The 23,614-nt window shown below is 36.3% G+C and overlaps 1 protein-coding gene across 1 annotated transcript; it reads left to right on the top strand.

Annotated features, from left to right (window-relative positions):
• The first annotated feature begins 1,239 nt into the window (after window positions 1-1,239).
• On the top strand, window positions 1,240-22,771 carry MSH4 (mutS homolog 4). Its single transcript, XM_027651432.1, has 20 exons — window positions 1,240-1,504; window positions 3,623-3,787; window positions 4,591-4,754; window positions 7,176-7,286; window positions 8,044-8,159; window positions 8,752-8,925; window positions 9,351-9,523; window positions 10,289-10,356; window positions 11,161-11,235; window positions 11,669-11,733; window positions 12,289-12,458; window positions 13,286-13,422; window positions 13,860-13,963; window positions 14,791-14,915; window positions 16,985-17,185; window positions 17,827-17,945; window positions 18,464-18,592; window positions 20,046-20,220; window positions 21,530-21,618; window positions 21,931-22,771. The coding sequence occupies exons 1-20, from the start codon at window positions 1,240-1,242 to the stop codon at window positions 22,114-22,116; spliced, it is 2,811 nt and encodes a 936-aa protein (XP_027507233.1). The 3' UTR covers window positions 22,117-22,771.
• Window positions 22,772-23,614: the final 843 nt, after the last annotated feature.

Genomic DNA, 23,614 nt, shown 5'->3' with positions numbered 1-23,614 from the left:
TAGTGTAGCCAACATTCCCAGCAATAAATTTTGAAAGATTTTGTATGAGAATTTGTGAAAGAATAGCGGCTAACTCAGGTACATAAAATTGTGTGTCTAAAGATATGTTAATTAAAAGAGTAGCTCTGTTTACATGTGGGGAAATCAACAGCCATTCTGTTACCTTCTACATGGTCAAGTCCAGAGGTATATGCTTTATTCCAAATGTGCTTCCTTTAGGTTTTGTTGAGACAGCTTGGTTAGGTGAATTTAACTTAATGATTTGTGACTATGTAAAAGGAAGGAAAGGTGAAAGATGGACCTTCCTTTTGTTTCTGCATTTCTTGCCATATATTTGGATTTCTGTCAGAGAGGAGGATGTCTAACTCCATCTGCAGGAGTCAGAATGCCTATGGAAAGTTCAATGTAGGACTTCAGGACAGTGGCAATAACTGGAATTGTCACCTGCTATCTTCCATACTTTGCTCTGCCATGAGAGTTTCTGATGTTGAAATTCTTAAAGTTGTCTGATGGCAATACTCAGTGCTGAGGGACTGCATGCCTGTTCTGAACGGGTAGGAGGGGGGCAATATCTTTCAGATGCCAACTGAGGAGCTGCACCTGATGGAGTTGCTGTCCTGAAGCTGAATAGTCATCAAACTGCTTTTGTCCACAAGGAGTTGTGTCTGGCTTCAGTTTGGAGTGTTTTATAATGCAGGTGTATTAAATGCCAGAGACAGAATAGTGCCAAGTGAAAATGTTAATTGAAACAGTTTTAGTGGTGTATATTACATGCTAATATACAAAGTAGCGTTAGTGTTCTGAAACATGCCTAGAAAGAAGCACGTTTAAGACAATTGCACAGGTAAACAAGCTTTATGGTTATTATGGGGATCTTTTTGTACCAAAACTCTTGAGCAGGAGGAAAACATCTGTGAAGCTCCCGCTGAAACGGTGAAGAATTAATGCAGGACAAATTATGTTTAAATGCAGTACTCCTGCTGGAAAGAGCATAGCAGGCCCTTTCCTCGCGTTCCTCTGCTCCTTGCCTATTTATAATGAAAACCGCTGCGGCCAGCAGCTCTTCTTACTGCTGTGTCATTTATAGCTGCACCTCGATAACTTCCTTTCTTTAACCCGGCCGGGCGCCCATCCCGACCCGGCGGGTCTCGGTGCCGCCGCTCCGAGCAGGGGCGGTGCCGGCGGCTCCCGGTGCCGCCATTCGGAGCGCGGGGCGGGGCCGGCGCTGAGGGGTCGCCCATGGCGGGCGCGGGCGGGCTCGGGGCGGTGTCGGCCCCCTCGGTGTCCTGCCCGAGCCTTGGCTCCTCCACGCCCCGCGCGGTCGGGCGGGCGGAGCGGACGCCCCGCTACACTCTGGGGCTGCTGCAGACGCCGCGCAGCTCGGACAGCACCGGCGGCTCCTCAGGCAGCGGGGCGCGGCCGGGCAACTCCAGCGGGGAAGGCCTCGGTCCCGGGCGCGCCGCCAGGAGCAGCGGGGCGAAGGCGGCAGTTTCCGATCGAGGAGGTGCGGTGTGGTCTGTGCAGGGGTCTCGATCTCATTCTTTATCCTCCTGCCCCCTGTGCGAGGGTCTGGTTCCGCAAGAGCTGTTACAAGCGGTGCTTACTGACAGGGGCCAGCAGCAACCCACCGTCTTAGCGACCTTTTTTTCATTTAACCTGCCAGAACGATGGAGTTCGTTAGCACTCCTGTAAATAAATCTCTGTGACTTTCTTTGGATAGTAGTATCTGGGTTCCCTGGTAGGATCGATAAACTGGTTTGAATTGCTGCACAGTATTTGCTTCACAGGAGAGACTTGAACCACGTTCAGTTGGTGGGGTTTGGGTTTGCGTTTGGTTTGTTGGTTGTTTTGGTGTTTTCGTTGGTGGTTTTTGGTTTTGTGTTGTTTTGGTGTTTTGGTTTGGTTTTTTTTTTTTTCCTGGCCTTTGAAGTAGTTTTAAGTGCTTGTCATCCTTGATGTGCGTTAAGAACGTTGTGGTCCTACAATGCAGCGCAGCTATTTGCCATAGTTTACATAAAGCTGCTTTTAACACCTGCTCCCCGAGGACGAGACACCTCAACAACCGCATAAGGAAGATTGGTGCATCAGTAGGTCGGTCACAGGACTTGGTACTACTATCAAAGTCTGTATCTTGGCAGGCAGAAAAAAAAGTTAAAAGTTGAATTTTTTTTAGTGGAGAAAAACTATGAAAATAATTAGAAATTAATTTAACATTTGCTGAAATGCATTCCGAAGTATATATATCTCCATTATACGTAAATTGGAAAGTAGGAAAAAATGGTTTTGGATAATGTACGCGATTACTGAGGAATCCTAAAAAACCCCAAAATCCTCAAATTAGAATGCTAATTTCAATAGGGCATAACTTAAATGTTGGTTTTAAGGAATATATATGTATGGCTTGGTACATCTGGTCTTAAAATTACAGTTTTCCCCATGTTATGCAAGATTCAGGACCTTCTGAGAATGAAGTCTCTTCTACCAAACTTCTGAGAGAACTTATGTCAAAATCTTAAGTGAATACTATTTTTTAAAATCATCTGTATGCATTACAATGCTGATTTGTCCACTAAAAAAGCCCCCAACCAGTCTGAACTAGTATTTTTATCAACTGTCACAGTCTTAAGATTAAAAAAATTATCAAAAAACCCCACCTTGCCTCTCAAAAAAAACCCCCAAACAAACCCCAGTACTATAAATATTTTTGTGCCAACTGACCATGATAAACACTCATGCGGTTAAAGGGTCATCTGAGAAGAATACTGAAGTATTTTGTCTTGCTTATCAGTTTTTAATGTAATATAAGACACAGAGACATTTGAGTTTATCTGTCTTTTAATACCTGGAATTTTATAAGTGTTAAGTGGAACAGCTGTTTATATTTTAATTCATTTTTTTATGTTAAAAAGCAGTTATCTAAACTTGATTAAGGATATGATGTTTTCAGTCATCTTGAGAATTGAAAACAAGTAAATGATTTAAATTATTTTTAGAAACTTAATGTTCTGAGACAAAGATATTTTGCAGGACTTAAAAACATAGATAGATCTTAAATACATGTGTAAAAGAAACTGCTGTTAAAAAAATATATCCCAGATTATTGTATGATTTGTGAGAGTTGATCCCCATAGATTCAAAGGGAGATCATGCTTAAGTGATTCTTTGCTTTCTTTTATTGCTCTGTTTTTTGAAAGGAATGCTCAGCTTTTAAAAAAAAGATTTTCATAAATGTGTGATTTTGGATAATGATTTTAAAGGTGACAGGCAAATGCGACATAAAGCTGACATAGCATTCTTTCATAAGTCTAGAATTCATTAGAATATGAAATTGTTAACTTTTATTGTATTATTTCAATCCAGCAATGTAAACTATTAGTTTTTTATTGCCTCTGCAAAGTAATGCCCTTGTAGAAAATAATCATATTAATGCAAGCTTATTTTCAAAACAGTCTGATTTTTTAATTTCATTTTGTGCTCCGGAGAGCTTTTATAGAATGACATTTTGCCACAATATTTCTACTAAGAAAAATGAAGTTTTGTGAGCTGTATATTTGTATATTATTTTCTGAATAAAAACTTGTCGTGTCTTTTTTTGTAACTCACTTCTTTCTCCCTTCCTCAGAATCATATTTTGGGGACAAAAGTTCTTGTGTAGAAAATGCTAACACATTGAATCTCACAACTTCTTCTTCTGTGCGAGGCCTGAACAGCACATGTATTGGAAAAACACCCCTCTCTTCCAGTAGATCTGTTTGCAGAAGCCATACCCCTCTTATGGGATATTCTGGTAAGACTAACAGTTCTTACAGGGAATAATCCTACTTACATCCCTTATGTTATTTTGTTAAGTACAGTTTAATTTTTTGGTGTGTTAAGATACTGAAATACATTGAAATACGTTTCAAAACACAACACAGACTCTGTTTTGTACTACAGAGGATGCTGGCAATGAACAGTACACCAACAGGAAAATACTACTTTAGATACTGAGGAGGTGTTTTGGTATTGCATCCTCTTGTCACTTGCTTTGCATTCATGTATGAATTATCAATGGAGTTAGAATTCAGACTTTTTTCAGATTGTCCAAAATTTAATTATATGTGTGGACATGTCAGTTGACATGAGGTCACTAAAACTGAAGAGCCCAAATTCATGCAAATCTTTAATTGGGGCATCTTTTTAGGCTTGTAATGCATTGGACATCACATACAATATAATTCTCAAATTTCTTGATGCAAGTTTTATGCATTTTATGTTGGCATCTTCAGAGGTGTAGAACATTAGTTCTTCAGAACATTTACACAGCTCATTGGGGGTACATTTTGCAGTGCTTTATATGAACTAAGTTGTGTTCCAGGATAATGATGCCTCGTGCCATGTTATGTGTACCTGTGTGCTGTACAAAAGTAGTGGGATTTAAAGTGAGTTGTTTCACAGTCTGACTAATGATTATGAGTTCGGTCTTCAGTGTTCCTGAAGCCTACCTGTGTCTGTATTTGTTTATTCTCACTCTATTGTTTGTGATGCTCCTTGATCAATCTTGCACTGATCTGTATTGACTGTAACTGAATATATGCGACTGTTTTACAGTTACATCCTCATCTGCAGTCTCTGCTCATAGTGTTGCATCAGTTATTGTAGCTGTAGTAGAAGGAAGAGGCCTTGCCAGAGGTGAAGTTGGAATGGCCAGTATTGACTTAAAAAATCCTGAGATGATATTATCACAATTTGCAGACAATACAACTTATGCCAAGGTATTTTGTAGTCTAATTGTTGTGACTTACTTTCTTGAAAAAAGCTTATGACTAAAGGGAAATTAAATGTCTAGTTTGTGGAAGAGATTTCTCAAAAGTGAAGGTAACAAGTTCTAGAAAAGAGGTAGAGTTAAAAGGGCTGCTGTTTTTCTTTACTGTGCCTCAGTTTTAGAGAGGAAAGAAAGTTTTTGCAAAATACACTTGTATATGGGAGTGAGATGCCTTGCTTTGAAGAACATTGGGCAATGTATGGTAGTAGAACTTGAAAATATTTTTCATCAGGCAAACTCTGAGAACTGAAGTGCATAAATGTGTGTGTGTGTGGTAGAGTAATTACAGGGCTGGCTTTGGTTCCAGAAATATTCCTTCTCAGTTTGAAATGAAATTCACTCAATTTACAGCCAAGTGTTCTACTTACCAGCACTGTATATTCTACATTAATTTGGAGAGTAGTCTCTGTGGTTTATGCAGGAGCATTAATGAAACATATAATGTAATGTTTTTGTTGTAGTTACACATGCTAGAAAATAATGTGGCTTGTAGCATCTTTGCAGTATTCAAAGAAACAAAAACTTACTTAGGAAAGTAAATAGCTATGACTCAGCTATGAGATTGCTTGAGAAAATGTAGACATTCAGATAATCATGTGGCAACTTAAATAACAATTCACTTAGAGGTTTAAAAAAGAAAAATTGATTTGCTTGTTAGTAGGAAAAAATCTTCTAACCAAACGAATAAGACTAGAATTCTGCAAGGAAATGTCAGATTATTTTTATGGAAATGGTTTTCTAATTTTACTAATGATTTCATAACAATTGCAGTTACTTCGAAGAGTAAAAGGCTTTCTTTTTAGCAAACAGTAGCTATGTTTGTGGTCTAGAGTTTCCCCTGTTCTACTCTCTCAGGGTTAAGAACTGTTATTGTACATGAAATTTATCTTTTTCGAACTGAGAAGTATTTTAGCTGCCCAAACTCTTTCCCCACCCCTCTACTTTTGTTTTTGTCTTGAATTTAATGATAAAATGCAATTACTTCTCAGAAGTCTTTCATACCTTCTCTTTAAACTCTGATACCATGACTCTCTTCTTGGTAAGTTATCATCTTCTATGACAACCTGTCAGGCCATGGCCAGATGGTTCACTGTTGTCCTGTCTTACCATTGTAAAAGCTGGCATTTTTATTTGTAGAGATATGTACTTAATTTTTCATTTAGATTACTGAGTTCTCCATTCTGTGTCCATACCTGGTACTGTATTCACCATCCAGTCAAAAAAAAAGAGATGCTGCTGTACAACTACTTTTTCCCAAATGCACTACACAGCCTAATTTCTTGCCTCAATCTCTAACATGTTTAACAATACTATCAATACTAATTGATAGCATACTACAATAACACCTTTAACAATACTAACACACTTTAATGATGTCTATCTGCTGATCAGCTGTTTTCTTACACTGTCAGAATCCATGTTTTGCTAGTGATTGGTATCCAGCTGTATTTTCTCTTTCTTGTGCACCCTTTTATTTTTGAATGTTCTGCAAGTTAATTCAGTTTTGTTGTATTCTTTAAATTCTTCAATATTTGTTTTAACTGTTGCATCTCTGAAAATAAACTTCCCAAATACTAGGAGACATGAAGGGCAGTGACAGCTCTCCCACCCCGAATACCCTTAGATGATTTATTTTGTGTATTTTTTATGCTTGTTCACCTTTCCATTGGGACGTCATCTGTCCCTTCTTTCAGATCTTAACTTCTAAGCACTTAAAATATAGTCTGTTTTTTCATATTTCTCCCTTGAGCATTTGTGCATGCTGGTGAACATAAATGCATAATGATGTTTTGTCCTTTCTTACACAGTAAAAAATAGAAGAGCACATAATCTACTTTAAATCCCTACGGGAAGTGTGTAAATATGTTTTAAATATGCACATTTTTAGCCATATTAAGACTGATATCAATGTTACAAGAGGAGGTTAGAACAAAATCTAAAACGAGCCTCAATCAAAAGAGTAATAGTATTCAGACCTGTTGCATTGCTTCATCTTCCAGAGCACCATTAACCTTTCACCTGCAAGCCCAGAAAGCTGCCATCTCTTGAAATAAGTCATCCTCCCATCATAGCCATGGAATATAGTTTTGGATATTTGTCTCTTCCTTCAATGGCAGATATGATTCTCTGTTTAAATAATGGGGGATAAGCTCTAGTTTTTGTTTGTTTGGCTTCTTTTTTAAATTTAGTTTTATGTATATATAGATACATATGAATTTGACTCATTAGTGTAGAAGTTAGCAGAAGATTTGGTCATCATTTGCATGACTGGAACTGATTTTAAAATATTAGGGTTCTGTAATTTGTTATTGCTGGTTCTTTATTGTCTAAAATATCTTAGATTATTTATGGTTTGTTATTTTTTGTTCAGGTTATTACTAAACTCAAGATTTTAACACCGTTAGAAATAATAATGTCAAACACTGCTTGTGATGCAGGGAACACAACAAAACTGTTCAGTCTGATTACAGAGCATTTCAAGGTGAGATCTTAAATTTCATTCCATGTTTTAGGGTTTTTGCTGGTCATTTTTATATGATTGTTGATTTGAGCATTTTGGACAACTTTTAAAATGTTAAATGCAGACAGATTTTGTTTTCTTTGATTTTGGGGTCTAATTTTACCATGGCAAAGAATAATCAAAATGCAGCTCCCACACTGCTACTTCTAATCCTGACAGTTAAAGACACAAGTATGTTACTGATTAAAGCTGAAAGTTCTGAATTTGTGGCGTTGGGTAATTTGAGTAATACTGAACCTAGGAAAGATTCAGAAATTAAACAAAAATCCAGCCTTTTCTTTTGCTTCTCCCTTCTTCTCTCAACCCCATGATAAATCCATGGGGCTGACGTATCACAGAATTGGAAAAAGAGCATTGGCAGGGTAAAAGCCAGTGAGATGACCTAGTATATGTAACTTATGAGTTTTAAAGCCTCAGAACCTTTATAATTACCTGTAGTAATTACTACCTGAATTGCTTCATGCCTACAGAGCTGATGGCCTCTTCATGAGTCCTCTTCTACTTCTAACCTCTCTCCTCCTTTTTGCTCATAAATCACTGGTGTGTCTGTGTTAAGTTACACTGACCTGCCTCTGCGAGTAGCTCGAGTGAATACTTGTGTGAAGACAGATTGCAGAATCAACTGATAGATTTCTTAGGAATACATATCACTAGAAAAATAGAGAATTCTGTCTGATGTAACTTTTAAAACTATTTACTTTCATCCCCGTCTTCACAGAATGTGACTTTTACAACTGTCCAAAGAAAATACTTCAATGAAACAAAGGGTTTGGAATACATAGAACAATTGTGTGCATCTGAATTTAGCACCGTTTTCATGGAGGTTCAATCAAAGTATGTTTAAATAAGGAAAAGCATACTGTGTCCAGATAAGTTTTTAACAACTTTTTACCTTCTCACTACATGAGCCTTTGTCTTGTTGCAAAAGGTAGAAAATCACAGCAGAGCTGTCCTTCTGTTTTGCCATCTGGTGTTTCTGGTATATCTAGAAACCTTAATAGAAAACGTGGTTGTTTGAGTTTCCACAGCTTTCCACTTTGTCCTTTTCATTCTTCCCTTAGAGATAAATTTTAAGAGCTATGATTGCCTTTCTTTCTTTCTGGCCTCAGCAAATGTTTTCCATGTATCAACAATTTTAGGTAGTGATACTTGGTGACCAGGGTCTTAAAGTCACATATAACTACTGAAATATGTTATGTTCACAATACCAGCTATACAGTGGCTCAAACATTCATGAATATTTGATTTGAAAGAATATATGTTCACTGGACATGTGTTAGTGCATGTTTGAAATATACTGCTTTTTCAGTGCTATTAATCCCAGTAATTGTCAAGCAGAAGTGTGAATGTTATTTCAGTCGTGCATGGCTTTTGTGATATTTCAATAGCACTATTCAACATTCATTAAAAATTGTTTCTTTCCTAGGTATTACTGTCTTGCAGCTGCTTCAGCTTTGCTAAAATATGTTGAATTTATTCAGAATTCTGTTTATGCTCCTAAATCACTCAAGGTGCGTTTCCAGGGGAGTGAGAAAACAGCAATGATAGATTCATCATCAGCACAAAATCTTGAACTAGTAATTAATAACAGAGATTCTCGGTAAGAATATTTCTGCAAGTTATGCTGTTATAAAGTTGTATTTCACTAAGTTTCCTTGACATTTGTGTCAAAGAGCTGACAATTATATTTATTTCTGTACGAAAGAATTTACATTCCATTCAGAGCATTTAAAAAACATATTTGGACGGAGAAATACTACTACAAAAAATGAGGAAACTGCTAAGTAGAAATGTATTTCTAGACTTTGGAAAATTATATAATTGAGGGCTAATATTATATTAAATTACATTATCTGACTTGCTAAACTGCTGTAGTTCATATAATATGTGTGGCAAACAGGAAGATGCTGAGCATCCCAAAAACATGCCTCAAATTTGCAGGATACTCTTACCTGAAAATGTGACTTGACATTTACCATCTTTTTTTTGGTGGGTGTATTCTTCAAATCTATTCTATTTTCAAAGGAATGGTCACACACTTTTTGGGATCCTAAATTACACTAAAACTCCTGGTGGAAGTCGAAGACTTAGGTCGAATATCCTGGAACCTCTGGTTGATGCTGAAACAATTAACATGAGACTGGACTGTGTTCAGGAATTACTCCAGGACGAGGAGCTCTTTTTTGGTCTTCAAGCAGGTAGTAGTTTATTTTTTAATACCTAATATTATATTTCTTGTTAAACATTTTTTCTAATATGGGGAAGTATGTAATGTGACTCAATATGTTTGAAAAGTATTTTTTTAATGCTCTGTTAGGTGACATAGTGGACACTTAATTTTTTGAAGTAATCTACAATATTGTAGATGTGATATTTTTCTCAAGTATTTTGCTAAGAAAAGTGAATTTCTCTGATGAAGTGTGTAGAGGTCAGTGAGCCCACAGCTTTTTCGAAGAACTGGAGTTTGTCTCTACCTCTGTGGCTAGGTATGCACTATGTTTGATGTATACAAGTATACATAAATTACACATTAAACAAATAAAGACACTGCTGAAGTAATACTTGTGTATACATATTTTTTTCCTGTTGCTTCATAAAACATAGGGATCCAGAAAAATGTAAAATACAATGCCAGAGTATGAGTTAGTCCACCTGAAGCTGGATCATGTAATCTTAATCTGTGAAATATGATTCAGTCTAAGAAAAAGAATATTTCTGAATTGACAAATGTCTACTTATATAATGATCACTACATGCTTAGGTATAGTAAATGTAGTTACGACAAAATAATTTAGATAGCAGCTATTTTTAACCTAGTTTTTACCCTGTAAATAATTGATGAAGATAGCATGTAAGAAAAAGATTAGCATTAGTATCACTAAATAATTGTGTGCATTAAAAAAAAAAAAAGATTTTTTTACAATTTCTGTTCAATTTCTGATGTGTTTACTTTTGTTTTACAGTTATCTCAAAATTCCTGGATACAGAACAACTACTTTCAGTTTTGGTACAAATTCCAAAGCAGGATACGGTATGTTTCGAAATACACCTTGACAATCAATTTTCTGGTTATAACATGCAATATATAAATGTGATATCTATAAATATACATAATACATTAGAAAAAAAGCTGCGTCTTAAAAAGATGTGGAATAATGTTATCATAGATTAAGTTTGTCTCTTACTTTACAGCAGTAGATGATTCTTGTAGCAGCAAAATTCTTCATCATAAGTGTTAGTGGGGCATACATACTGAGGTAGAATGTGTATGTGGATGAAACATTTTGAAGAACAGTCATTATTGTAAGAAAAATTTTGAAATATTTATTGGATTTTTTTATTATTACGTGGACAGATGTTTAACAATGTACATACATTAACCAAAGAGAAATCAACTAAACTGGATTATGTTGTGTTTAACAGCATTTATGGAAAAGGCTATGTGCTTCATTATAATGCATAATGTGTTTGCTTTGAAAAAGTCTACAAGGTATGTAGAGCTTTACAGACTTATGTATACACAGAAGATTAAAAGAAGTTTTCACAGCTTGGGTTAGCAGGGTGAGTCAGTCATTAGACTTAACCTTTATCAGTGCAGACATGAAAATCTTAGCTACTGATGGGCAAACTATCACAGTAGGCAATGTAAAATTTAGGTGAACATTTATTTGTGCACTTACTAAGTTGTCAAAGTGAGCTTATGAAGTGTTTTAGGAATTTTCATTAAACATATAAACCAGTTAGAGTTAAGAATATGAGTTCTACTAGTTCTTAAGTACTTTTTTAGACAGTCAGACATACAAATGCCTCAAATACTTGGAAAATTTTTCAACAGGTTAAAACCGCTGAATCAAAAATAACTAATTTAATCTACCTGAAGCATACTTTAGAACTTGTGGAGCCTCTGAAAGTAAGCTTTGTCCTCATCTTTTTTTTTCTTTTTTTTTTTTTTAGTTAAGTACAGACCATTTTGTCCTTAGTTTGAAAATTGACAAACTGCACTTTATATAGCATATAGAATAGATTATCTTAAATTGGAAGGGACCAATAAAGTAAAAAAAAAAAAAGTGTTTTGCAGAACACAATACTTCCAACAGTCTGTTGATTCTTAAGCCAGTTGAAAATACACATTTGAGGCTGATACTCTGAAAAGCAGGATTCCTACCATTACCTGAATAATTGATGTTATAACAAATATTTAACTGAAACTCCTGCTCAGATTCCACAAAGTACTTAGCAACTGCTGATAAGCCTCACTGATAAGTGAATCCAAGAACTTTCAGTCCTTTAAAAAGTCTACAAAAAAAAGTAACTGTTCATGTTCATATTTTAATCTTCAACAGGCTGCTTTAAGAAGCTGCAACACACAGCTGCTAAAGGCTTATTACAATTCTCTTGAAGATACAAGGTATTTAATTGTAATACTTGAGCTAGTATGTTAGAAACTCATTTTAAAAGTGCCTGTAAGCTTAAAGGTGTTGCATCTTTGCTTATCTATAGTTACAGGTACAGCTCAATTCTTTTGTCTAAAATCTGTTTTTAATGGTCAAAAACTCCAACTTTAAATAACAAATACAGGGAAAAAAGCAAAGGATACTGCAACTGCTGATGAACTGAGCTCCATTAGAAATAATTCTGAAAAGACAAGTAGTGGTCTCCTAGAGTCCCCATAATAATGCAAAAATCAACTCTTGCTTGTATATTTGAGAAATAATTTGTATCTCTGGAAGATTATATCTCCCAGAGATGTGAATAGTATCTTTGGTCAGACTTAGGTATAGTCACACTTCATTCTGAGGTGAAAATAGAAATGAAATGTAGTGTTTTGTTTTAATAGCAGATAATTAGCTTCACTTGTTTGTACTACTATTATTTGCAATACTATTTGTAGTTTGAGGATGATATTGCAAGTAAAAATTATCAGGTATTATCTGTCTAATTAGTTATACAATTAATATTGCAGATTTGGAATCATGCTTGAAAAGATTACAACTGTAATTAATGATGATACAAGATACACAAAAGGATGTCTGAGTATGAGGACCCAGAAGTGCTATGCTGTCAAGCCTAACATCAATGAATTTCTTGATGTAGCTCGTAGAACATACACGGAAATCGTTGATGACATAGCAGGTATTTAGACAGTAAAATGTTTGGTTTTTTGGAGTTCAAAGTACATTGCAGCTGGCACATAGAAGCCGTGTAATAGTACATGCTGTGACTTTTGCAGAAGTAAAAAGTATTTGTGTTAGTATAAATTGATTGTCATTGATAAACTACTGAAGTTCTTTTGAGATACTTAGTGAGATGCTCTGTTTATAGATAAAAACTCCACTGTATTTTAATGAAGTTGAACAATTATATTGTGATTCCTATATTGAAAGCTCTGTTGCCCCTTATCCTGTATAAGTACAAAAACTCTGAAGTAATGTAACAATTATTGCACCTAAAGCATTCTGCATAAAACCTGTAAATCTTTGGTTTAGCTTCTTCATTTCAAATATCTGAGTTCTTGGTTCTTTATATTTTAAGCAGTCTTGATTTCTCTGCAGTCTACCTTTTAGCTATATTAAGAGTTGGAAAATAAAAACAAAAGGAATTTTAGCATGATGTGTGTTATTGTGTTATAGTAACTTTCCTGTTTAAGTCAAAATAGAAGGAAAAAGAAGTCTTTTGAAATTGATTTCCTTTTTTTAGTATAAAATGTTGATTTCTAGCTAAAGGGCCATCTTAGTTTAGTCTATAATTGGAAAACTAAAAGAGCATCAGAAACTTAAGCACCTGTCATTTGTTGTGAACTTCCTATTTCTTTCTAATCCTACATTCACACACAGTGAAAAATACAGATGCTACTGTTTTTTACTTCTGAAACCTTCCATTAACAGTATCCATCTTTGTACCAACACAAGTATGTGTATGTACCTGAAAGTATATCATTTGGGTTAAATCTTTCTTTGTAGGTATGATAACGCAACTTGCAGAAAAGTACAACCTACCATTGAAAACAAGTTTCAGCTCTGCTCGTGGATTTTTTATCCAGATGAATGCTGATTGTTCAGCATTACCCAATGGCCAGCTTCCTTCAGAATTTACAAAGGTATCTGTACAAGATATGTTTTTTCATAATATATCTGTATACTTTATGTAAAATGTATTAATAAAGTACACACTATACTGTAACAATCAAAATAATTTCAGTGAAGATAGCTAGAAGTAAATGAAGGTTTAATTGGTATGTTTCTATAACTACCCTATTTTGAGTTATAGTTAATAGTTCCAGTTATAGTCAGAAATGTGCAATTACATGCAATTATGTAATGTGTAAATATGAAGTTATGTATCTTGCTGATAACTGTTGTCTGAAATGAATTTTTAATAAAAATTTATGGTAAAAAATTATATGGTAAAAATGAAACCAGATGTTGTTCTTTCTCCTTTTTTACCCCCCATACTGTTCCCAATTTGTTTTTTTAGAAACTGTTTTTCTCTCTGATAATAAGGCAAGTTCTTATTGTTGGTTTCAATTCCCCGTAGATCACTAAAATGAAAAATACATATAGCTTCACTTCAGCAGATTTAATAAAAATGAATGAAAGATGTCAGGAGTCCCTGAGAGAAATATATCACATGACCTACTTGTAAGACCTGTTAAAACTACTTAATATTTGCTAACTACATTTATTTTCCCCAATTAACAACTAATTACAGTGTTTTTAAAGCTATCTTTCTGTTATGTCTACTTACAGAAATAGTCCAAAGCAGCACTGTTCAAGTGTATGTTCTGAGACAAAAAAAACAAACATAAAGTGTGTATTGTATTAAACATGAATGCAAATATATAGGCATTTATTAATAAGGTTGGTTATCATATTAATTTTTATGGGTGAATTATCTACACAAAATGGCACAATGAATGCATCAATTTTGCATTAATAATGCAGAATCATTACTTCCAATCAGTTCCTTGTATTTAGAGTGGAACTGTCTATTTCTGTATCTTGTCCTTGCTGCATGTCATGTTGCTCTGCTGTCTGATTTAGAAGACTTACTAAAGTGTGATGTTGCCTGTCAATTAAATGGAAATTCTTTCTAGCAGCCCTGTAGGTTTTTATTAACATGAAGGTCTACAGGAATTAGTCGCATTTCACATGTTAATAAAACATGCTTGATTCCATAGCTGTATTTTTAGTTCATTCTCTTCGTGAAGCTTTCATATGAGCTGTTGGTATTTGAGGTATGTGTCTTGTGTCTGATGGCAGGACGGGATCTGAGATGATGGTAGAAGATTTTAATTTACTTCAAAGAAATTTACACAGATGCTCGCATCTGGCAGATGTGATTGCGTTTTATGAGTGACTTTCTGTCCTAATGTATGCAGTACAAACATCATAACTCCCTTATTTCTGTAAGTTGGATAAAGTGACGGTATGTGCCATGCAACAGCTAAATCAGTGTCTTATTTCAGAATAGTGTGTAAACTACTGAGTGAGATCTATGAACATATTCATTGCCTGTACAAGCTGTCTGACATTGTGTCTATGCTGGATATGCTGCTTTCGTTTGCCCATGCCTGCACTCTTTCGGATTATGGTGAGTTCCTCTCTTGGTTCTGTTATGGGCCAGATAAAGAGCCTTCTGTTGGAGAATAACCGAGCTGTTTGGTCTCGTTCTGTTTCTTTTTGTGAGTCTCAGTAGTCTCTAGTTGAGTGTCTCTGGTCTGTCTCCATTTTGTGCTGATGTTCTTTCTGTTTCTGTTCACTGAAAATAAATTCTTCCAGTTAGCTGCCGTAAGCATTCACAGTCAGACTTCTCAAGATAGCCAGTGTAAGTATATTTGGTTCAAAAGCGTGAAGTCTGTGAACATTCTGAGTTTACACTTCTTTCTGTTCTAAAGGTAGCAAGATAATAAGAGCAGGTCAACGCTACGTTTATACCATAAAACAAAATATATGTCTACCTTTGTTTCTCTCCTTCAATGTCTGTAACACTTTTAGACATTTTTGGAAGTAGAGCCTTCTGAGGAATCCAGGATTAAGTGCTCACCTGCATGTTGTTCATCCTCCTTCCGTAGTCCAGTTCTGTAGTATATAAATGACCACATTGTCTTCTTTTACTGCTGGCTTGAGATACTTACCTACAGCACAAGATGGTGTAAATCAGGTCTGGAAGCCATCTCAGGATTTGTATTAGCTTATCTTTACTGATGCTGCTGTGTAACCTCCAGTCCATAGGCAAGATCTGTTTACTTCACAGTACGGACTGTGAATGTTTATGTGCTGATATATCAGCCACAGGACATGAACTGATCTGTAAATGAACAGTAACTGTGATATACTTGAGGCATCACAACCTTTTCCCAACAAGAGAATCAGAGCACAAGTTTTCTTCAGCAATAATCATAATATACCAAAGCCATTCAGCATCTCCAGTAAATCTGCAACTGCAGTTTGTGTAGCCAGGCACGAGTGTGTGCCCACCAAAAGAAATGGACTGTCACTTGTACCTTTCAGTCCCTTTGCCACTTGACTTTCTCATCTAAATTATTAAATCATAGAATGATTTGGATTGGAACGGACCTTAAAGATCATCTCATTCCAATCCCCTGCCATGGGCAGGACAGGGATGTCACTGATTAGATCAGGTTGCTCAGGGCCCCATCCAGACTGGCCGTGAACCCTTCTGGGGACAGGGCATCCACAGCTTTTCTGAGCAACCTGTGACAGTGCCTCACTACCCTCACAGGGAAGAATTTCTTTCCAATATCTTTCAGTTTGAAGCCATTCCCCCTTGTCCTGTCACTACATGCCCTTGTCAAAAGTCCCTCTCCAGCTTTCTTGTAGGTCCCCTTCAGGTACTGAAAAGGCCACAGTAAGGTCTTCCCCAAAGCCTTGCCTTCTTCAGGCTGAACAATCCCAATTCTCTCAACCTTTCCTCATAGCTGTGGTGCTCCAGCCCTCTGATCATCTTGGTGGCCTCCTCTGGACTCACTCCCAACGGGTTGATGTCCTTCCTGTGCTGGAGGCAGCACTGCAGGTGGAGTCTCACTTGAACGGGACAGAGGGCAGAATCCTCCCCGTCACCTGCTGCCCATGATGCTTTTGATCCAACCCAGAATACAGTTGACTTTCTGAGCTGCAACTACACATTGTGGGTTCACATCCAACCTCTCATCATCAAATGGATCTTTGTAATATGGTAACATAAAACTAGAAGGAATACTACTTCCTTGTTTCCCATGCGTGTATAAGATACATACCTAGGAGTAAGTCCACAACCCCTGTACTTAATATGCTTGCAGCAGTATAAAAATAACTACTTTAGTTCTTTGTATTTTTCTTTATTACTGGAGTCCAGCCCTACTTACTAGAAAACACAAACATAGAATGTTAATTTACAAATCAAGTTTTAATTATGGGTTTCTTTTTGTAGTAATAAATCATGAAGACTTGCATGGCAGTCAGAATGTGTACCTGAAAGTGGTTATAATTATTCCTGCATGTTGGTCTTGCTCACTACAGGAAAGTAAAAACTGGGACATCAAACAATAGAGTTTGACTTTGGCTCTGCAAGAATTAACTTTATTTCAAAACATACTAGTTCAATAATGTAAGGGTTTTCATACTAACTCCACAGTGGTTTATATCTTTTTTCTCTTTTAGTTCGTCCAGAATTTACGGACACTTTAGCAATCAAGCAGGGATGGCATCCCATTCTTGAAAAGATAGCTATGGAAAAACCTGTGGCTAACAACACATATCTGACAGAGGGCAACAATTTTGTCATTATTACAGGACCAAATATGAGTGGAAAATCAACTTACCTAAAACAGATTGCACTCTGTCAAATTATGGCACAGATTGGTGAGTGAGAGTGTACAATAGTAGTAATCTTCTGCAGGACATTTTTTTTTTCTGGCTAAAAATTTTTATAAGGTTGAATGATTTGCCTTCTAGAATAACATTTTATCTAAATAAAATAGTAACAGGTAATTAGTAGTCTATTTGCTCCTACCAGCTCTTGTATTGCTGACAGAGGAAACGACAGGTTTTGCATCTGCCACTGGAAATTTATGGGGCCCATCTGTGTACCTGGAAGACTCCCCAGTCTGTCTTTAGAGAAGCACAGCTGTATGGTCTTAATTCTTTGGACCACCATAACTCAGCCCAGCACCTTACACTAGATTGATACTAAGTGTCCTTGAAGTATTCTGGTCAGACATAGTACTTATTCTCACTTTTTCATTCCTTTAGACTGACACAAGCTTCAGGCATATAATTTCTTAAAGGGATTTTTTATATGCTTCTTTAATTATTGTATCTATATAATAATTTTTTTCTTATAAAGTCATGGTAGAACATAATCTTATGAAACTTTATCAGTTAAGGTGCATTCTCTACTGTGCATGAAAACCAAGTGTAAAACTATTTTTTTTTTCCCCCACTGACATATTCAGGCAAATATCACACTGATAAAAGAAACTTACATTTTACTTGCTTTGTAGGTTCTTACGTCCCAGCAGAGTATTGTTCTTTTCGAATTGCAGAGCAGATTTTTACCAGGATAGGTATGGATGATGATATAGAAACAAATGCATCAACATTCATGAAGGAAATGAAAGAGGTATTGACCATAGCCAATCCAGGGTTGAAGGCCCATTTTTACTGTTAAGCTAATAGAAATGATACTGGTGTATTTCTACTGAAATAGTGCACTTTGAAAAGTAGTCTGAAATCCAGCCTTCATCTCTTTGATAATAAACCACAGAAAACCAGGCATATCTTAAATTAAAAGATATTACAATGTAAGTAAGAGTCAGTGCTCTGTTTGATAGCAGTTTCAACATTTTTAGTTTTGCTTAAACCTTAAATGATTATTTGTAGGGGCCTAAGTCCTCCCAAGTCCCTCTCCCAAACTGATATAATTTTGAAGGAATGTGGTATGTTCAATGGAAAAGAGAAAGAGTGCTGTAGTATTTGCTTGATCAGAATTGACAGCTGTTTGAAAGCTTTGAAAAGGTAAAAGTTGTGTATTTGACAAGATTTTTAAAAAATTCTGCAGTTTCATCTGAATAACACAAAATTTTGCTATTTTTTAAAAATGCCTTTATAGGAATGATAACACATTGAATATTTTCCTAGATAACGTACATCATACAAAATGCTAATGATAAATCACTCATCATAATTGATGAACTTGGCAGAGGTACCAGTGCTGAAGAAGGTATTGGCATTTGTTATGCTACCTGTGAATATCTGTTGAATTTAAAGGTAATTCTGTTTTGAAAAAAATTTAAACCTTAGAATTACGTTGTCATCCTGAAAGTAAATACAGTATTTTCTCATAATTTAACATCAGTTTTGTAGAGATTTCTTGCCTAAATATGATATTTTTCATAATGGGTGAATAATAAGAATTGTGATGATGGAAAAATGCTGACATGAGCTGCACTTCTGTTCACTGGTTGGTGTGGTTTAACCCCAGTAGCCGCTCACTCAATCCCCCACAGTGGAATGGGGGGGAGATCAGAAGGGTAAAAGTGCAAAAACTTGTGGGCTGAGATAAAGACATTTCAGTAGGTAAAGGAAAGCTACATGCACAAGCAAAATAAGAAACTCACTTCCTATCGGCAGGCAGGTGCTCAGCCATTTCCAGGAAAGCAGGGCTTCATTACACGACTGGTACCATAACTCTGAATGTCCATCCCTTCTCCTCCTCCTTTGCAGTTTTTATTGCAGTGTTGGATGCTCTGAGATACCCCTAGGGACAGTTGGGGTCAGCCATCCTGGCCATGCCCCTCCCAGCTCCTCGAGCACCCCCAGCCTGCTCGCTGGCAGGTCAGGGTGAGGAGCAGAGCAGCCCTCGGTGCTGTGCAAGTTCTGCTCAGCAGGACCTAAAACCTGGCTGTGTTACCAGCACTGTCTTGGTCCAAAACATAGCACAGCACAAGTTTCTATGAAGAAAACTAACACTAGTCCATCCAAAACCAGTACACTGTGTCACCATATCTTTCCAACTTGCTGGCGAGCTTGTATTTTTGTCAAGAAAGAGAATAACCCAGTCTCTTTAGTTTTGTTTAGTACAGCTTTATGCTTCAGTGTTAAAGGTGAACCTCTTCACCTAGAGGTTACCTTTCAAAGTAACAGTGGTAGTTCCACACAACTTCTGAACTGGTCACAGAGGTTAAAGGATTTAAAAAAGGGGATTATGGTTTTAGATGGGTTGAAAGTTTCACCTCTAGTATTACTAGTTATGTGATCAAGCTCAGGTTGCTGCTAGCTTTTTAAAGTAAGTGTGCAGGTGTTTGTTTTTCCTCAGAGTTTATTCAGAGTACTTTGTGGGCTTTTTGGTTTGAAAAGCTCAGATATTTTCTGTCACTTATACTTTTGGTAAAGCATTCCTTGAGAGTATTAAGCAACCATTTGACAATCATTCAAATTAACACTAGTCAGATTTTGTAAGCATAATGGATTTCCTTTTGCTTCTGTTGTTTTCCTCCTATTGAGAAAGGAGCAAGAGAATCCCCAGTTGGAAAAGATATACTTGCCAATGGTAGAACTCATCACTTAAAGATTTTAATTTGCTTTAGTAATTTGAAGATAGCTTTTCGGTGGTTTGGAGGAAGACCTGGACATCTGTCAGATAATTTAATGTTTCTTATTTATTGTAATTTATTTCAGGATTATTTCCAAAATAATTTTTCTTTCTTATTTCCTTATTTAGGCATTTACACTGTTTGCTACACATTTCCTGGAACTGTGTCATATGGATGCTTTGTATCCCAATGTGGAAAATTACCATTTTGAAGTGCAACATGTGAGAAGCAGTGCTGGGAATAAGGAGAAAATTGCCTACACTTACACACTTTCTAAAGGATACACAGAGGAAAAGAACTATGGTAATGGATTCTGCTATGGAATACTGTTTCATTTATTAGGCATGGAAGAGTACTTTTTTGATGACAGTTTCTGCTGAGTTTGTATCTCTCTCTTATCAAAGAGAGATACAGAGATCTGCAGATCTCTAGTGTGTTCCAAATACTTGTGTGTTCTAAGTAACCATGTAGTAAGACAGTAGTTTTGGGAAGTATGAAGACTTTACAAGTAATTTCTTAGTGAAAAAAACATTTTACTAATGTCAGTAGCTACTTGATTCATGTCTGTTTGAATGAGTTGAGCCACTATTGGATTATGGGTCAATAAAGGAGTGAGTGACAGTAAGGCATAGCTACATGTTTTAAAGATTTACAGAAATCTGTATGTTTCCAAATACTAGATTCTGATGCTGAATCCTACATTATCTACACATGACTTTTGCAAGCTAGTGGTAACAGAAGACTAGAAATTATTCCAGTCAAGCTTCAATTAGCTGGACTTAAAACATTTCTTAATTGTAATTTCAGAAGAAGTTTGTTTACCTTTGGCAGCACAGGCTCAATTTTAGGTGCTACATGACCACTAACTCAGAAGAATTGTATGTTTGGAGAGTATTCTCAGAGGAGACCTTTAGAAGCTCTGTGTTGGTGTCTTGGCTTTAGCTTACTTGAGCAAAGTTGCATTCTAAGAAAGAGTGCAAGGGCTCTTCATGACCCTTTTTCATTTTTAACCCTACAGTGTTAAAGCACCCAATGAGCTACAGGCTTTCCTCAGAACATTCAGGGGCATAGACAAAGGAAACAGTTAAAAAATCGTGTTAGGGCGCAAAAAATACTTTACATCTCTTTCTTACCCTGAGTATCTGGAAGTTTGGCTATTACCAACAAAGTAGAAACTGGAACATGACATCCATATTCACTGGATTTAATGGAGAGTGCATTTAGCACAACCTCAGTATTTTCTGGCCTGCCAAATTAAAAAACTAAACTAAGAAAGCTTTTAACACCACCATGCCATTATTTTCCCTTTCACCCCTAATGTGTCTCATTCTACCCAGTTATAGTATTACAAGCAGTAACTTCATGTGGAGGTTTATTTTAGAGGTAGCTTTACAACAAAGTAGATATTTTATTTTGTAACTCTCAAAGCCATATTGTTACTAACAACAACAACAAAAAAAGGACACTAAGAAAAAATGTACCAAAATTATTTTAATAAAATTTAAATCTTCACCCTTTAAAAAAATAGGCTAAGTTAATCCTGGAAGATATAATGTGGAAGGTAGAAGTAAAAATTACATCAAAAATCCTGACTCATGTTTTATATGTTTAGGACTAAAAGCTGCAGAAGTTTCCTCCCTACCATCATCTGTAATTTTGGATGCTAAGGAAATCACAAATCATATTGCAAAACAAATTTTGGTATGTAGTAGAAGATTGTAATGCTGTAATTCACAGTTTTTATAAAACTCAAATTTATTTTCAGTTTATGAAAGGATACAGGATAAGCACTGCCTTGTATTTCTGGAATCAGTTATAAAAGGTTATACTGAAGGTCACTGTTAGGTGACAATAGAAGACAGCTCTCAGGGTAAAGCTGTATTGGATGCAATGTTTGTATACAAACCCAGAATTGGGAGATCTAAAATAGGCTGGAAAATAGCTAATATTAGTATTTTAATAATAGAACATAATTTATTTCATATTTTAATGTATGTATATTTTTAAGAACAGCACAGGCAGAAGAGCACTCCTGAGATGATGAAACAGAGAGCTGTGTACCATTTAGCAATGAGATTGGTTCAGACTGCCAGAAACTCTCGACTGGACCCTGACAGTTTGCGTATATATTTGAAAGGCCTGAAGAAAAAGTATGAAGCCAGTTGTCCTGCACCCGGAAAAAATGATGAGCAACAGTAATGTGTAACAAAGGCTGTTGCTCTGATTTTTACAACTGCAAGATGATTCTGGGTTTTCTCCCATAGTATTAGAAAACACTTCTTTTCACATGGTTTTAAATTTTTAATTCTTAGTCTAATTTATACTCACTAGTGGAAGACCATATCCTTTTTGGTTTTTTTCCCCAAAACATACCTGGAATAAAAGCATTTACCTCTATGAAGAACACAATTCTTTTTGACAGTAAATTATATAGTTTTAGTTATTTTAGAGACCAAAAAAGTTATATAATATTGAGTGTTTTATAGATGATATATCTGTTACCACAGTTTTTACATCTGACACAAAAGATCTTGCCTAAGAAAAAGCACTTTGAAACAGATGGTCCACTTGTCCTGCATAGGCAAGCTCTACTTGCACTGTTGAACATGCATCCAGAAATCCTGTTGTTCCCTAGTCAAGGAGGGTTCTAACTCCTGAGTCATTGTGTGTAATCTAATGTAATATAGGCAGTGTAAGTCTGCTGCCCCTGGAGAATTGGGCAACCAGAGCATTTTTGTAACACAGTAAATTACACAGTAAATTTTGTAACAGTAAATTACTGTGGTATTGACACTGTTGATCAGTTTTTGTTTAGAAAGTGAGTAACAGGAAATCAATAAAAAGTTGAATATCATTCTTTCTTGATTTTTTTTTTAGCACTTCATTGTGTGACTGTAATTATGTATTCCAGCTTGAAGGAGTTTATCTTTTCTCTTTTCTGCCAACTAGTGCAACAATGTCCATTGTCCCGGGCCGGAGGGACATGACACCGTTCACCTCCATAATTCCCCCTTCTTTGTTTATAATTAAAACAGCCTTTAATGCTTTGTCTGTAGCTGGTTGAATGCATTGCAAGAAAAGCAATGTTTATTGTTTTCTGTAGACTACCTTGCCCTTTGCTCATCATTACCTATGTTTTTAGGCAATTTTTTTGCACGCTCTTACTGTCTTTTCCCACTGCTCTTCAGGTACTTCAGGTACTTCCTACTGATCAGGAACCAGCCTTTTCTTTCACTAAGGCTACTCTGTTAGCTTCTGTAAGTGGGAGCACTCGTTCTCGTGGGTCACAAATTCTGCAAAATTCTCATCTTCGAGAAGAGGCACAGTACCACTTTTTGTCACACGCCTTACATTGACACAGTACCCAGGACTGGTGGTATGACATTCAATACAGGGTATGGCAGAAGGCAAAACTTTTTCTAATCACCAGTTCTCTAGGCTGTCATATTGCCAATCTAGGGCTAATAACCGTATGTTTCTTGTATAATAGCACTAGTTCATCAAAAACACTGTATCCATATTCCAATAATGGGCCCCCACTTCTCCCAAGTCCAAACCAACGTCTTAGGGACATTCGTTGCTCAGTATCCACAAAACATTCTCCTGGTCCTCTTCCGAGGGTCGGTCTGAGGGTCTGGATCTGTAAGGTCGTATGCAACGCACAGGCGTCCACCGCGGTCCTTTATCTGTGGAAACA

Source organism: Corapipo altera, unplaced genomic scaffold (assembly GCF_003945725.1).
Source record: "Corapipo altera isolate COAL_440 unplaced genomic scaffold, ASM394572v1 57, whole genome shotgun sequence".
Lineage (NCBI taxonomy): Eukaryota > Metazoa > Chordata > Aves > Passeriformes > Pipridae > Corapipo > Corapipo altera.
This window is presented reverse-complemented; position numbering and strand designations above follow the sequence as displayed.

Coding starts and splice junctions, on each gene's coding strand:
- MSH4 (XM_027651432.1), top strand. CDS start 1,240: ATGGCGGGCGCGGGCGGGCTCGGGGCGGTGTCGGCCCCCTCGGTGTCC. Junction 8,160..8,751: donor TTCATGGAGGTTCAATCAAA/GTATGTTTAAAT, acceptor TTTCTTTCCTAG/GTATTACTGTCTTGCAGCTG. Junction 21,619..21,930: donor ATATTGCAAAACAAATTTTG/GTATGTAGTAGA, acceptor TTTTAAGAACAG/CACAGGCAGAAGAGCACTCC.